This window comes from Ammodytes marinus (assembly GCF_949987685.1).
Source record: "Ammodytes marinus genome assembly, chromosome: 20".
Taxonomy (NCBI): Eukaryota; Metazoa; Chordata; class Actinopteri; order Uranoscopiformes; family Ammodytidae; genus Ammodytes; species Ammodytes marinus.
This window is the reverse complement of record NC_137224.1, coordinates 815,189-829,480: the sequence shown is the minus strand read 5'-3', so window position 1 is coordinate 829,480 and position 14,292 is coordinate 815,189. Positions and strand designations below refer to the sequence as shown.

The 14,292-nt window shown below is 40.1% G+C and overlaps 2 protein-coding genes across 2 annotated transcripts; both read right to left on the bottom strand.

The window, feature by feature from the left end:
• Positions 1–934: 934 nt before the first annotated feature.
• On the bottom strand, positions 935–5,800 carry LOC307266988 (neoverrucotoxin subunit beta-like). Its single transcript, XM_080049145.1, has 4 exons — positions 5,728–5,800; positions 3,896–3,989; positions 2,016–3,443; positions 935–1,529 (listed from the first exon to the last, which is right to left on the bottom strand). The coding sequence occupies exons 2-4, from the start codon at positions 3,978–3,980 to the stop codon at positions 937–939; spliced, it is 2,106 nt and encodes a 701-aa protein (XP_079905271.1). The 5' UTR covers positions 3,981–3,989; positions 5,728–5,800; the 3' UTR covers positions 935–936.
• A 700-nt stretch (positions 5,801–6,500) lies between these two features.
• On the bottom strand, positions 6,501–14,014 carry LOC307266639 (basic phospholipase A2-like). Its single transcript, XM_080048708.1, has 4 exons — positions 13,889–14,014; positions 12,791–13,010; positions 12,316–12,458; positions 6,501–9,255 (listed from the first exon to the last, which is right to left on the bottom strand). Exons 1-4 carry the CDS (start codon positions 13,935–13,937, stop codon positions 9,131–9,133), a joined length of 537 nt encoding a protein of 178 aa, XP_079904834.1. The 5' UTR covers positions 13,938–14,014; the 3' UTR covers positions 6,501–9,130.
• Positions 14,015–14,292: the final 278 nt, after the last annotated feature.

The window sequence follows — 14,292 nt, the reverse complement described above, 5'->3', positions numbered from 1 at the left end:
AATGCAGAAGAAGACAGTAAACACAACCAACAGGTGTGACAGGGTTGCAGGAATCTGACCTCGATTCAGCTCTTTAAACATCAGCATTGTGTTCAACAAAACAATAACAAACAATATTGTGTTCTCTACTCCATCACTATGTATCACTAATCTACCTAACCGTTCATTATTGTGCCCTTATGGTAAAGTGTTACGCAGATGCTCAATTAAACAAAAACTACTCATTAAAAAAAATGAACTACCAAACAACATGCTGAATTCAACAAAACAGGTTATACAAGACATCTCTCTCTCTCATCATTATAAGCTGTTTACCTTTAAAGATGGAGTATACTGTGTGAAATCCAAAACACTTATTGTCAAAATCAGCGAGTATCTACTCACCACCTGTCCATAGTGTGTGTGCGTGTGTGTGTGTCTGTGTGTGTGTGTGTGTGTGCGTGTGTGTGTGTCTTTGTGCGTGTGTGTGTGTGTCTTTGTGTGTGTGTGTGTGCGTGTGTGGGTGTGTGCTGAAATAAAAATCATTTTTTTTCACACAACCGATGTGCAAGGAAATAAATGGCTATGTTTACAAAGTGGCTCGGTGTGAGCCACACAGTCTCACACACAGTGTTGGGGGAATGACACAGGTGTAAAGGTGACTCACTCACTCCCTGCGTTCCAAATCACATACTCTTTCTTTTTACTACACTAAATACTAAAGTACAGAAGAGTTTTAGGGCCACAGGAGAGAGAGAAAAATCAGATAAGGAAGATTTTTTTACATTATTTTGAGAAATGTCAAGTATAAAGACGAATACTCCAAAATGCTATTGGAGTTAGTGTGGGCATTTATGTATTTTCGGCATACTACAATTGACGTGCATGTATTGGGACATCCTAAATCATATATCCCCATCAACAGACCAAGAATATAACATTTCGCTGTCATTTCTCTTATTCGGACAGATTCAGGTAGGCATGATTGTCGTAGTGATAAACCCATAGTCCTGGATAAACGGGCTCAGTGAATCTGTTCTCAAAGGTGTAGAGGTGACTCAGTGTGTTGGAGGAGACACTGTAGAAGGACAGAGTGCCAGCAGGCCAGTCCAGAAACACCCCCAGCTTTTTGCAGCCGGTGGAGGGCAAAGGCGATTCCCACACCGCAACACCATCATACATCGCCTTAAAGGTCTTTTTCTGGGGCTCGCCAAACGGCCACCACTTCCACTCTGTGAACGGGCCGAAAGACCAGGATTTGCTGTTACTTCCAAACTGGCTCTGCTTAGCCGTCCTCTCAACTCCCTTATAGGCGACGGCTACAGAGACAGATTCCCTGAGACTGTTACTCATCTGGACCTCCCAGTAATGGCGCCCGTCTAAGCCCACTTTGCACAGCACCTGAGGATGTGTGTCGAACCTCTCGGGGCGGCCGGGGAGGAACCAGTGCCGGAAAATGTTGCCCAGTTCGCATGTTGCCTTTTGGTTTTCCTCAGAAACAGTGATGTAGTCATTTGCAGTGTCTTGGTCCAGGGTGAGATCACTGGCATCTGATGGAGAGAACACACAAACAAACGTGTAATAAGACAATCTGATAGTTCAACACGTTTCTGAAGGAGAGTCATTATTTAAGTGTAGTTTTGACTTAAAGCTGGGGTATATGATTTGGGGAGAAAATAGCAGTTGGGAAAGAGATTCGAATCCAAATACCTCAACCGCTCCACTTGTTCTCTTTGGTCCCTCCCCTATGGTCCCTCCCTGACACGCTCTACACCAACAACGTCGGTGCCAAAGTGAATGGACAGTCCCAACAGCCAATAAGAACGGAGAATCGGAGCCTCGCTCTGATTGGTCAAAGTGTACCCCTCAAGTTCACTTTGACCAATCAGAGCGAGGCTCCGATTCTCCGTTCTTATTGGCTGTTAGGACTGTCCATTCACTTTTTTATTTGGATTCAAATCTCTATCCCAACTGCTATTTTCTCCCCAAATCATATACCCCAGCTTTAAAAACAGACATATTTAACAAGTACTTACACCAGATCAAATCTCTTCTGTCTGTGATCGTCCTCACATCCGGGATGTCCGGCTTTGTAAAATGGTCCGTGACCCGAATGCCCTTCTCGTATTGGTAGATGGTTGCTCCGATGTATTTGTCATTCGGAAGGGCTGCTACGAGGAAGCGGAATCGTCTGTTTTTCTTCAGTGCTTTTGCGGCGTCTTGGAAAACTACGGCCATTTCTCGTACGTCACTTACAACTTCATCGGACATCATCATTCCATCAACTTCTGATTCAGGTGGATACAGGTATTCCTCCATCTCGCCAAAGTAGACGTTCTCTCTCTTGCTGTGGGTGAAAACGTAGCACATAACATCGTCTGCACCTACAGCAAGAGCCTCACTGTCCAACTCTTCTAGATCCTGGACAATCTTTATTCCCCCCAGGATGTCCACACAGGAGCCGATGACATTAATTTCCTTCTCCTTATCCTTCATCCACTCGTTTAGTCTGGCATTACTGAAAGGTGAATTCTCTCTTTCCTCGAAGAACTCTCTCGCTCTTCTCTCATCTTCTTTTCCTGCTCGAATGGAGGGAAATATCTCCGCCATGGTCTTCTTCAGTTTGGTTTCGTAGGCGTCCACGTAATCTTTGAATTTGTTCAACTCTTTTTCAGTGTGCGTTATATTCCCTACGACTTCTTCCGCCAGACAGTCGTTGCATCTCATCCCTATCTCCCTCAAATCTTCCAAAGCCTCTTCGACTTTATTCACTAGTCCCGGGCTGATCTCACTCTTCATCTCAGCTGCTTCGTGGTTGTAATGTGTCAGGGGCGTCAACCAAACCTCCATTGGAACACCATCTCTCACCAAATTTGGAAGTTCTGCGTAGGTCTTCACTGCTTCTGCAAACGTTGTCGGGTTGCTGGTAAGGCTGACGTCTCCGTAGAACTTGCAGGAGAATTGTTCAGTCAGGGCTTCTTCGTCTTTAGTCAGCTTCATACCGACCTCCCCCCCAACACCGACTGACATCTTGTTTAGCACAGCTTCCATGCTCCCGCCTATCTCCTTAACCCTGCTGGCATCTACCTTCTCACTGTCAAACACAAAGTACGCCTCGGCCCCGTATTTGATGCCTGTGACTACATGTGTCGCGCTGCCCTCCCTGATGAAATCACCCAGTTGGGGTTTCAGGGTCTCTTGGTTCGTCAGCTCTTTGAAGTTGGTGGTGCATCTGTAATGTAACGTCACTCTGCTCTGGTTGTGGGATTTTTTCTTGTCGTCCAGATACTTGGCAGATCCTCCGACTCTAACCAGCCCACACAGGATACTGACCTTCAGAGAGGAGTTAGTTTCAAGCAGTGAGGATTCGGATTCAAAGGAGTCAGATGCAGAAATGTCAAAATCCGTGAAAGGTTGTTCGGTTGTCTTCTCTTGTAGAGTTTCTTTATCCCACAGATGCATACCTATAGAAATATAGAATATAGAAATGGGAAAACATAATGTATATGATAAGGCAGTACAATAATAATTTTGTTTGATGGACTTGGACTTTTATAGCGCGATTCTAGTCAGACTAGACCACTCTATATTTCTGTCGCATTTGGGGGGTGGGGGGTTTAAATGGAACACACTTGCCCTTGTAGTCTCAGTGGACCGTCAGTTACATAGGTAGTTCTCAATGCAAATAATAGAGAATTATAACATTCTGCTAAAGTATATTGCATAAAGCAAATTCCATAGCATGACAAACATTGAATTTCGACATAATTACTCAGATTATCAAGATATTGTTACTCACACTTGTACACAATTTGGAAGGAACATGTGACAACTCCACACTCACGATAAAGACTCCTGGTGCTATGATTTGTCCCCAACAGGAAGTCAGCCATTTTAAATATAAAATTACACTTACTTGGTATGGTTCGATCTTCCAGAGCATTATAGAGCATTCCTAAGGTGAAATGTCGCCCCAGGGCAGGAATCTTCAATGTGTCCATTTCTCCAACCTGTTGAGAAAGTTATCACACAGTCTTTAATACTTAAATTACACAGTCACATTGGCACTGTCTCTTCAATAACTGCACTGGCTTACTGTGCGTCACGTATACAATATAAAATCCTATTACTTTTTAATAAAACACAACATTGTCTCAAACATACCTCATAAATATCTGATTCGCTTGTAGTTTATGAAGCATCCAAACCACACATGACTTCAGGAACTGGTCAAGTCACACTTAAAGCTGGGGTATATGATTTCTGAAAGGAGGATTTGGGGAGGAAATAGTAGTTGGGATAGAGCTTCGAATCCAAATACCTCAACCGCTCCACTTGTTCTCTTTGGTCCCTCCCCTATGGTCCCTCCTTGACAAGCTCTACACCAACAACGTTGGTGCCAAAGTGAATGCACAGTCCCAACAGCCAATAAGAACAGAATCGGAGCCTCACTCTGATTGGTCAAAGTGTACAGCTCATGTTAACTTTTACCAATCAGAAATCACATACCCCATCTTTTTTTTTAAGATATTTTTTTGGCATTTTTCATGCATTATTGATAGTGTTAAGAGACAGAGGTGAAATGGGGTAGAGAGGGGAGTGACATGCAGAGTACGACCGCGGGCGAGAATCGAACCCGGGTCTGCTGCTGGGCCCGGCCCGGGGGGGACGCCCTACCAACTGAGCTACCAACTGAGCTAAGGGCGCCCCTCATACCCCAGCTTTAAGTTATTTATATAATTTAAGTGCAGCTTTGTGCTTTGCCCTCTCTTGACCACAAACTATAAATTGATCAACATCATTCTACGACCAGCTAATGTGCAGGCCAACACAAATATCAGCAACAGTTAGCAGAGGAACATATTTACAACCTGCATGTGTATCTCAATAAATGGACCAGAGACTTCATACACCAAAACACAATGGAAACTGCTTGAAAGTAGGCTACTGGAAAAGTGCTCAAAATAGCCCAAAAGCCAATTAGGTGACATTTTGTATTGTCTTGTTTAAAAATGCGAAATAGATCGTAAAATATTGTTGTCAAAACATTTTTTAAACTGTTGTCAAATGTTTATTTTTTTGTCTCTAAAAGGAAAGATTTAGTTGCTGTTTTATACAAAAATAGACAGGGTTTAAAGGGGCTTCAATTGCAATGTCAATGTTTACTTAAAGGTAATGTCACAACTGGGCAAACTGTAGGTTTAGACAGTGAGACCATAAAACACTCTTTCTGCCTTTTCTCAGGCTAGGATGAACTGATTTCTAAAATGTTTGCACATTTATACTACACAGGATCTCAGAGTTCAATACAGCTTCATATTCCCACTGGTGAAGTAGGTCTTTAAGATTATTCCTGATGTATTTGTATGCCACTATAAAGCATTCGTCTTTCTGAATTGTGCTGTATGAATAAACTTGCATTGCCCTACTCAAAACGGACTATACGAAGAAAAATAAATACATTACAGAAAGACTGACAGTTTACTAGGCCTAGAAAAGCAGAGACACTAATCTCAGTCTGGAAGTTTCTTTATCTCTGCATTACTTAATGGAAATGCTCTTTAATGACAATATATTTGGTTGGAAATTAGGTAGAAATGTCATCAGTAGTTTATAGAATAAATCCAAAATGTTCATTCTACTCAAACCTATAAATAGTCAAACGAGAGACACTAAATATACTTCATTTTTTTCCAGAGCTGTATATGTTTGTTTCCCCCTCTGTCTTAGCACCCAGTTTGTCCTCACCTTGTGAAGTTGTGTAAATCAGCTGATCAGTTTACTAGCGAAGTTTCCTGAAAAATCTGATGCTGTGTGATGTTGCCAGACTATTCCCTCTGATACAACCCTTCCACTGACTCCTCCCATGGCCATGACACAAACCATTATAGAAAAAAAGTTAATAGCCTTGTTTGAGTGGGAGCCATATTGCTCAGACCTGCGCAATTATGACGTGCGTCTTGCTGAGCGCACAGCATTTTTGCAGCATTGTTGCTGTGCGCTCAGCAAGACACGCATCATAATTGTGCAGGTCTGAGCAAGACGGCTCCTTCTCAAAAGAGGCTAATGTCATCTCACCACAGCCAATCAGATTTCAGCATCACATCCTTGTGACATTTGACAATAGATACAATCTTATGACACAGTTGTTCTGTGGAAGTCACTGGACATCTTCCAATTTTTTTTGTATTGTTCCGTATGACCTAGTTAATGCAACTGTCTTTAATCTTTAATCAGACCTCACCTGAGCTCAAGGCGTAAACGGGTTAACAAAACATAGTTTACTGTACATAGCTGAACAGGTTCCAAAATAATTAAAGGCAAGGCAAGTTTATTTCTTCTTTCAAATATGTTTTATTGAAAGCATATGTGCATATCACTTGACATGTACACGCAGTAAGGAACTGCTTCAATTACAATTTTACATTTTTTTTTACAAGCATAATAGAAAAAAAACACAAAGAAAAACACAAGAGGCAAAAAAAATTAAATAAAAAATCCATCTACCCTTAACCTACCCATACGGGTCTACGTGTGATTTGTATGTGTATGTTCAATTTGTTTGTTGATCGAGAAAGGAAATAAAAGGTGACCATATTGGCAAGTTTATTTCTATAGCACCATTCAGACACAAGGCCATTCAAGGTGCTTTACAGGGGGCAATATTAAAATACATTAAATATAGAATACACATTAGAAAAGCGAATACCAAAAGGTTATAAGCCACATTATTTCTGACACATTACCATCTTTTTGAAACCCGGGCAGGTTTCCAAAGTAAGCCATTCCCATTGCGATGCCATTTACTTGGATAACTTCCAGTTTTTTTTATTAAAACATAGAGATTTATGTCCTTCTTCAGTGTCACAAACAGACTCCCTGTGTTCCAATCCCCATACTTCCCTTCTATTTAGTATGCCAGAAAAAGATTTAGGATGTCCCAATACATGCAGGTGAATTGTAGTATGCTGAAAATACATAAATGCCACACTAACTCCAATTGCAATTTTCAGTATCCGTCTTTATTCTTGACATTTCTCAACGTAATGAAAAAAAAACTTCCTTATCTGATTTTTTTTTCTCTCCCGTGGCCCTAAAACTCTTCTGTACTTTAGTATGTAGTGTAGTAAAGAGTAAAAGTATGTGATTTGGAAAGCAGGGAGTGAGTGAATCACCTTTCCACCTGTGAAAACCAACCCACTTAGCCGGTTTACCCAGGCCTTTTGGTTTTATCATTATGGCGATCATGCCTACCTTTAATCTGGCTGAACAAGAGAAATCACAGGGAAATGTCACATTCCTTTATACTACAAGTCTTTACAATGGTGACCTAATAAGCAACAAATGTTTCATTCTTGGTCTATCGTTGGGGATATGTGCTCATATTTTTAAGTGTAAGTACCTCATTTTAGCCTGAACACGCCCCCTTGACAAATTTAAAGGCCTACTTCACCAGTGGGAATATGAAAGTGTATTGTACTCTTAGTTCCTATGTAGTATTGTAGTATATGTGCAAATTGTTTAGAAATCGGTTCATCCTAGCCTGAGAAAAGGCAGAAAGAGTGTTTTATGGTCTCACTGTCTAACCCTACATTTTGCCCATTTGTGATGTCACAACTGGGCAAACTGTAGGGTTGCACATTTATACTACATAGGATCTCAGAGTTCAATACACCTTCATATTCCCACTGGTGAAGTAGGCCTTTAAGTGTAAATACATCATTTTAGCTTGAACACGCCCCTTGTCAAATTTTTAAGCCACATAATGTATGACACATTACCATATTGTAAAGCTGGGGTGGAGGATTTGGGGAGAAAATGGCAGTTGGGATAGAGCTTCGAATCCAAATACTTCAACTGTTCCACTTGTTCTCTTTGGTCCCTCCCCTATGGTCCCTCCCTGACACGCTCTACACCAACAAAGTTGTGCCAAAGTGAATGGACAGTCCCAACAGCCAATAAGAACGGAGAATCGGAGCCTCTCACTGATTTGTCAAAGTGTACAGCTCATGTTAACTTTGACCAATCAGATATCGTATACCCCAGCTTTAATGCACATACTTCTTAAACTGACTTTCTTCAGCCTGCGCTCTGACCCCCTCTGGAGTGTGGGAACTTGAGAGGGGAGATGAGAAAAGACAGATTTCAATGTAACCAACCAGTGACTAATAAAAAGTAACTTAACTTAACTTGTCCCAGTGGACTCTTGCACCATTTCATCTCTGTCTCTACAAAACTGTCTGATAAAAGCAAAAAAATAGGACAAAATTATATATGCAGTTGTAATAGTGTTTATTATCAGGATAACTTCACGATGTCATACCCAACAGGAGTCATTTGGTCCTTGGAAGGAGTGAAGGATAGGTATAGGTAGGGCTGGGCAATATGTCAACAAATATTAATGCGATATTTTTTTCCATATTTATTGATATCTGTTGCATTTATTTCTGCTTTGTGATTGGCTGTTAGCTAAATCCATATCAGTAATGTTTTTTTCTTTTTCTTTTTCATATCGAGCATTTATGTCAAAAGCTTATCGTGGTAAATCGACGGGCGTTTTATCGCAATTAATAATCGTAATCGAATTATTGCCCAGCACTAGGTATAGGCTATAATGAACACAATGTATTCACATACAGAAATGTTGGAACCCTGATCTGTGTGATGACAATTTGATACAACTGCCCTTATATTGCATATTGCACATATTGTAAACATGTTTCATCACATTGCACATTTCAATTTAACGTATCTACTTTTGACTTTCTATTCTATTTTATATTTACTGTTTTATATTGCACAGAAAATTCCTTTGCACTACTTAGTATTCAGAATGTATCTAATGTAAATAGATGGGGCGACTGTGGCTCAGTTGGTAGAGCGGGTCGGCTGATGATCAAAGGGTTGGAGGTTCGATCCCCGCCCTGCCACCTGTGTCATAGTTGTTGTGTCCTTGGGCAAGACACTTCACCCACCTTGCCTCGTGTGAATGGCGATAGTTAGCCTGCTATCGGTGTATGAATGTGTGTGTGAATGGTAACGTGGGGAAGGAAAACAGGTCTCCCTTGCAAAAGAGTCTTCGGTCTCAATGGGATTTACCTGTATAAATAAAGGTTAAAAAAAAAAAATATTGTTTATGTTTTTTAACTCTCTATTTTTTCAGACAGCGGGACAGGTCCAGGTTCTTGTTCTTCTCATTATAATCTGATTTGGCGAAACACTCTGCGGCCGCCCTGTCACACTCACAGAGGACCATCTGACATTCATCGTTTGAGTCTGAGGAAGATAAAAGACAAGAGAACTGTCAACAACCATTACTGTATATTTAAAGGTGCAGTGTGTAATATGACATCATCAAGAAAGTTCTACAAAGTTCTAGAATGCAACGCTCCCTGGGTAACCCCAACCCTTTCGAATAATAACAGAAGCTACAGTGGCCTTCAAGGACAAGAACAATTCAAAATTTTAAACAATGCACCTGATGACATTCCAACTATGACACTTTCAAGATGGCGGCACTAGGCCTTGGTCCAAAATATGCAAAAATATGGACATAGGGGAGAACGGGGGAATCTGAGGCATCGGGTAATGTGAGCCACCCCCTGTATCTAGGCAACGGAAAACATTTGTGGTCATGTGAGATATATGTTTTCAAGCCCCTCTTATTTCCCCATGGCCCTGAAAGAGAGGACCTCATGGTGCTGTGGTAAGCATGTATTTTTCACCAAAATAGGTATTTTGCATGTAAAAGTAAATTTTCTTGCTGTCAACTTAATCAACTGTTGTGCCAAAGCAAATGTATTCACGTAGAAAAACTTCTATCATACGTGTTGATGAACTACCAACATATAAAAACCATGTGATGATATTAGCTAAAGATTAACCTGAAATGCTAAGAGAGGTAGTTTTTTCTCAAATTGTGGTGGTGGGGGAAAGTGAGCCAAATGCTGTGGGGGAAAATGAGCCACTGTCTCACTTCCCCCCACCATGAGGCACAAGTTAAGTTTAGTCTTAAACATATTTTAATGTAATATTAAATAACATATGTTTTATTTTAATGTCATACACATTGTAGAAAAGCCATCATGCCAATTAAATACACCAGGAAGACGACCTGGGGCAACCACACGGAAAGAGCACCTTCTCATCTTTCCCTGTAACCTTCAGGGCTGGAATGTAGAGTAGGCCTAGTTGTAGAGTATGACAGGCTGATATTATAATCCAGTTGGGTCTTCTCCTGTGTTCTGAGTCCCAGGCTGTTCAGATCAGATTGATTCAGATCAGATTCTGGTTCTGATTTTCCTATGCTTTGACCCCCAGACACTAGCTGGCTCTAAGGGTCCTGTGTTCTGACCCCCCAGACTGTGTTCTAATCTAACTGGTTCTATCTTTCATTTGAATCTTATTAAAACCGTTTGAATTATAATATGTTGTATTTGATTTTGTTCAGAGTTACTTTCAAGTGTTTAGAAAATTTGCTTTGCCTAATTGACCAAACCCCATCATTCTTTTACTAATCCGACATTAGTTCTGGAATGTGTGGCTAGCTTTCAGGATTCTAACTGTTACAATATATGTTGTTATGGTAGTTTCAGAGTGGAAAAAGTAAGTGGTTCACTTTACCCCCTTGATTTTTCTGGTCTGGCTCAGTTTACCCCACAGCTGGGGTAAAGTGAGCCACATGACAACTTTTTTTTAAACAATCATATTTTCACTGCCCTTTGTCTTGAAAAAATTCTGCTAATGCCCATTTCTAGGAAACACCCTGAATTAATGGGAAATGTGTACATTTGAGTGATAAATCATTTTAGCTCGCTTAGAGGGGAGCAAATGTAAAAAGTGGCTCAGATTACCCCATTCTCCCCTATATGAGACCCTTTCTAAGGGGGGAAAAAAAATTCAAAAAATGTTTTTCAGCTATTATGCACTAAATTAAATGTACTTATGGATATTATAATTACTTTCTACAAAATCTGCTAGGAAATAAAACCCAAAATTCTACACACTGCAGGTGAAACTGACAATTGATTTCTCAACTACATTGAAATGGAGCAAAGGGGCATATAGGGGAGAGTGGCCTAAGTTGTGCCAGTGGGGAAGTTGTGCCACCCCTTGTTTCTAGAAAACCATAGAAGAAATTGTAAATGTGACCACATATTTAAGAAGAGCCATCCATTTGACTCATCCTGTAAAGAAGGGAGAAGCATGGAATAAGATAGAAGCACATTTAAGCTCAAAACACTGTTTTTTGCCTTTTAAAGCAAAATTTCCATGATCAAGGTTTTTTGATTATTGTGTCTGAACAATTATAGACACGTTTGAAAACATTTGACACATGTTTTAGTGCTTTAGTATGCTACACTCTGTGACATATACACAAAGATAGTAGTGCAGAGGTAAGATAGTTAATGGGGAGGAAACGCCAGGGTGTACATATGGGTTTTGAGCCTTGATTTAAAGGCAGAAATGTAGGAGAATCACATTTGTCAGGTGGCAGTTGGTTCTACAAGGGCGGAGCAACTAGTGCAAAGTACATTTCTAAAAGTGGTGCCAGTGACATGGCTGTATACGCTGGTCACCAAAAGAAAGTGATTGTCTACAGTAGCTCAGAAGAGACTGACATCTACATTCCACTAAACGACACCACTGACAAGAGTTCAGATGGCCAGAAAGATGATAATGGTGACTTTGTCATTGTGAGCTTTGCAGGTAAAACCATTAGATCTGCTTGTTTAACAAAATTTACCTTCAATCTTTGTAAAATATTTACGTTATTTACTTTAAATACACCTTAAATAAGTAATTGTCTTATGGATTTGTCTTGCATTACAGTTTATGAGATATATATCAATGCCACAATTTACCCCATGGTATTCTCTCTTGTGGCACAACTTACCCCACACCGTGGGGCAAGTTGTGCCACAAGACAACTTTTTTTCCGAAAGCTATATTTCTTCAACAGTTTATTCCAGATCCAAAGTTTGTATTGCCAGAGATGCACAACACCCTGAAATATATGTATATCTTTGAGTTGGAGACTTTACTGTCAAGGCCACACTTTGAAGTTACTTTGAGTAAAAAGTGGCACAACTTAGGCCACTCTCCCCTACTGCTAGCCTGGAAATTCAGACCTGACGCCGGCAAATTTAAATTACCTGACGCTTACTGGGCTGCACGATCAATTGGAGCTTGTTAACTATGTCGGAAAATGTAGAGCTACCAATCAAATCGTTCTAACTGATATGGGCGGGCCAGAGCCCTATGTATGTATGTGTATTTCTACAGGCTATAATACTGCTACTAACCAAGAAATTCCCATTGTTTGGGTGTACTCACCGAGACAGACAGCCTTTCCGCTTTCCTCGTCCAAGGCGTAGTCATAGCGCTTAATGTAAGGAACCATATTCTTCCCAAACCAGCTGGAGCAGTTAGGGTCCACCTGAACCTTTCCGTAACACTCATCATGAACTTGACAGCACCTACGGGTGAAGACAAACAAACAAGATACATTTTAATTTCAGACTTTACCATTTAATTAAAGGTGCTACGAGGAACTTTTTAATATTTCTGAAACAGTCAAATTTTTCCTCTGATGATCATAAATTACATGTAACAGCAAACGAGAGCATCAGTGCAAAGAATGCTATTTTCATATAGTTTTTTCTTGATGCCTTTGTCATGGGTATACGCTCACCCAGGAACAACAGCTGGCACAGTAAAAACACTGCTAGAATGAACACAAACTGAAAGTTCCAAGGAGCACCTTCCTATAAAGTTTTCTGAGTATGACGCTGAGTGAGTAAATCTTCACCTGTCCAGATCATCCACAGGTGTGCCGGAGCCTCCAAGTCCACAGTAGCAGCCGTAGTCGGTATATTTGGCAACATCAAAGATACTGGTCGCATCAACTTCATGCCTTATCATACGTGCAAACTGGTCCACTGAAGTCGAGGTATATTCACCTTCGTCGGGGTCTGAGTATTTTGAGCTGTGACTTTCACGGTGGGATTCATCATGCGAGTGCGCAGCCACTAAGACAAACAAACAGACCGACAGTTTGAACATTACAACACAGTATTCCACATTTCAACCTGACCAGCATTACAACCAGAACATAGTAACTAGTAAGGCAAGGCAATGCAAGTTAATTTGTACAGCACATGACATTTCAGACACAAGGCCATTCAAAAGTGCTTTACAGGAGCAAAATTAAAAGACATCAGGTATAGAGCACACATTAAAAAAGCCAATGACAAACATGAATAGAAATAAAAAAAATTAAAAAAGCAATAAAGAAAAATTTAAATAAAATGTAATCAAAATTACAGGTTAAAAGGGAAACAAAAATTGTTCAGACCCGATTTAAAAGAGCAGAGTAACATTTGGCTTATGCACACAACCACATAGAAAAACTTGAAAAGTTAAACAACTCCCTCCAACCCTCCGTCAGTCAATTGTGAAATATGTGCCAGACATAGAAAGTCATTGAAAAACATGTATGTCTTAGACCCACATTGCAATAAGAACAAAAGGATACAATTTTTTAAAAATAAGATAAGTTATTTTTACAATATAAAATAGTGCAAAAGTTAAGGCAAAACAAAACGGTATAGAGTATACATTTTTTTAAATAAGTAAATTACTTGAAATGTGCAAAATGTGGAATATTATTTACAATATGTGCAATATGCAGTAGACTGAATGTCTATTCACATCTACAATAACAACAATACATACACAATATACAACGCAAATACATCAAATACACAACAAACTGGTAAAGAGAAACATTTTAGACAGAGGTGTAGAGTGGCTGGAAATTAAATTAAATTGGTAAAAGTACAATACGGCCTAATTAAAATTACAGTTAGAGTTTGGTAGATTTAAGATGAACTAGAGCTGTACTCACCAACAGAGAGGTCTACGGCCAAGAGAAACAGCACATTAAGGGTCTTCATCCTGTCAGTGAGACGGCCAGTCACCAAATTGCTGTCACTCGAAGAGCAGCCCCTCTTTATACATCACGTATAGGAACTTTGGCCTCGCCCATTCTACAGTTTAACAATTAACCAGTTTCTGGACCGCAGAAATGACGTGCGCATTGGAATATGAATTTCGCCTACTATGCCTTAGGCTCAGGCGAGGTTTGTATTTCAACCTTTGAAGTGACAACACGGGAAGATTTATAGTTAATTGTATTCTTTTCAAATTTCGACATCAAAACACTGGAAGTAATCCAAGTATCTGTTACGCTGAAAAGGCTTGGTCATGGAAAGATTTTTATGATTCATTTCTGTGAAAAAATGTTCTGCA

Coding starts and splice junctions, on each gene's coding strand:
- LOC307266639 (XM_080048708.1), bottom strand. CDS start 13,937: ATGAAGACCCTTAATGTGCTGTTTCTCTTGGCCGTAGACCTCTCTGTT. Junction 13,011..13,888: donor GGCCGTAGACCTCTCTGTTG/GTGAGTACAGCT, acceptor TGTTTGTCTTAG/TGGCTGCGCACTCGCATGAT. Junction 12,459..12,790: donor CCTGTGGATGATCTGGACAG/GTGAAGATTTAC, acceptor CTTCACCCGTAG/GTGCTGTCAAGTTCATGATG.
- LOC307266988 (XM_080049145.1), bottom strand. CDS start 3,980: ATGGACACATTGAAGATTCCTGCCCTGGGGCGACATTTCACCTTAGGA. Junction 3,444..3,895: donor GGAAGATCGAACCATACCAA/GTAAGTGTAATT, acceptor ATATTTCTATAG/GTATGCATCTGTGGGATAAA. Junction 1,530..2,015: donor CAGAAGAGATTTGATCTGGT/GTAAGTACTTGT, acceptor TCTCTCCATCAG/ATGCCAGTGATCTCACCCTG.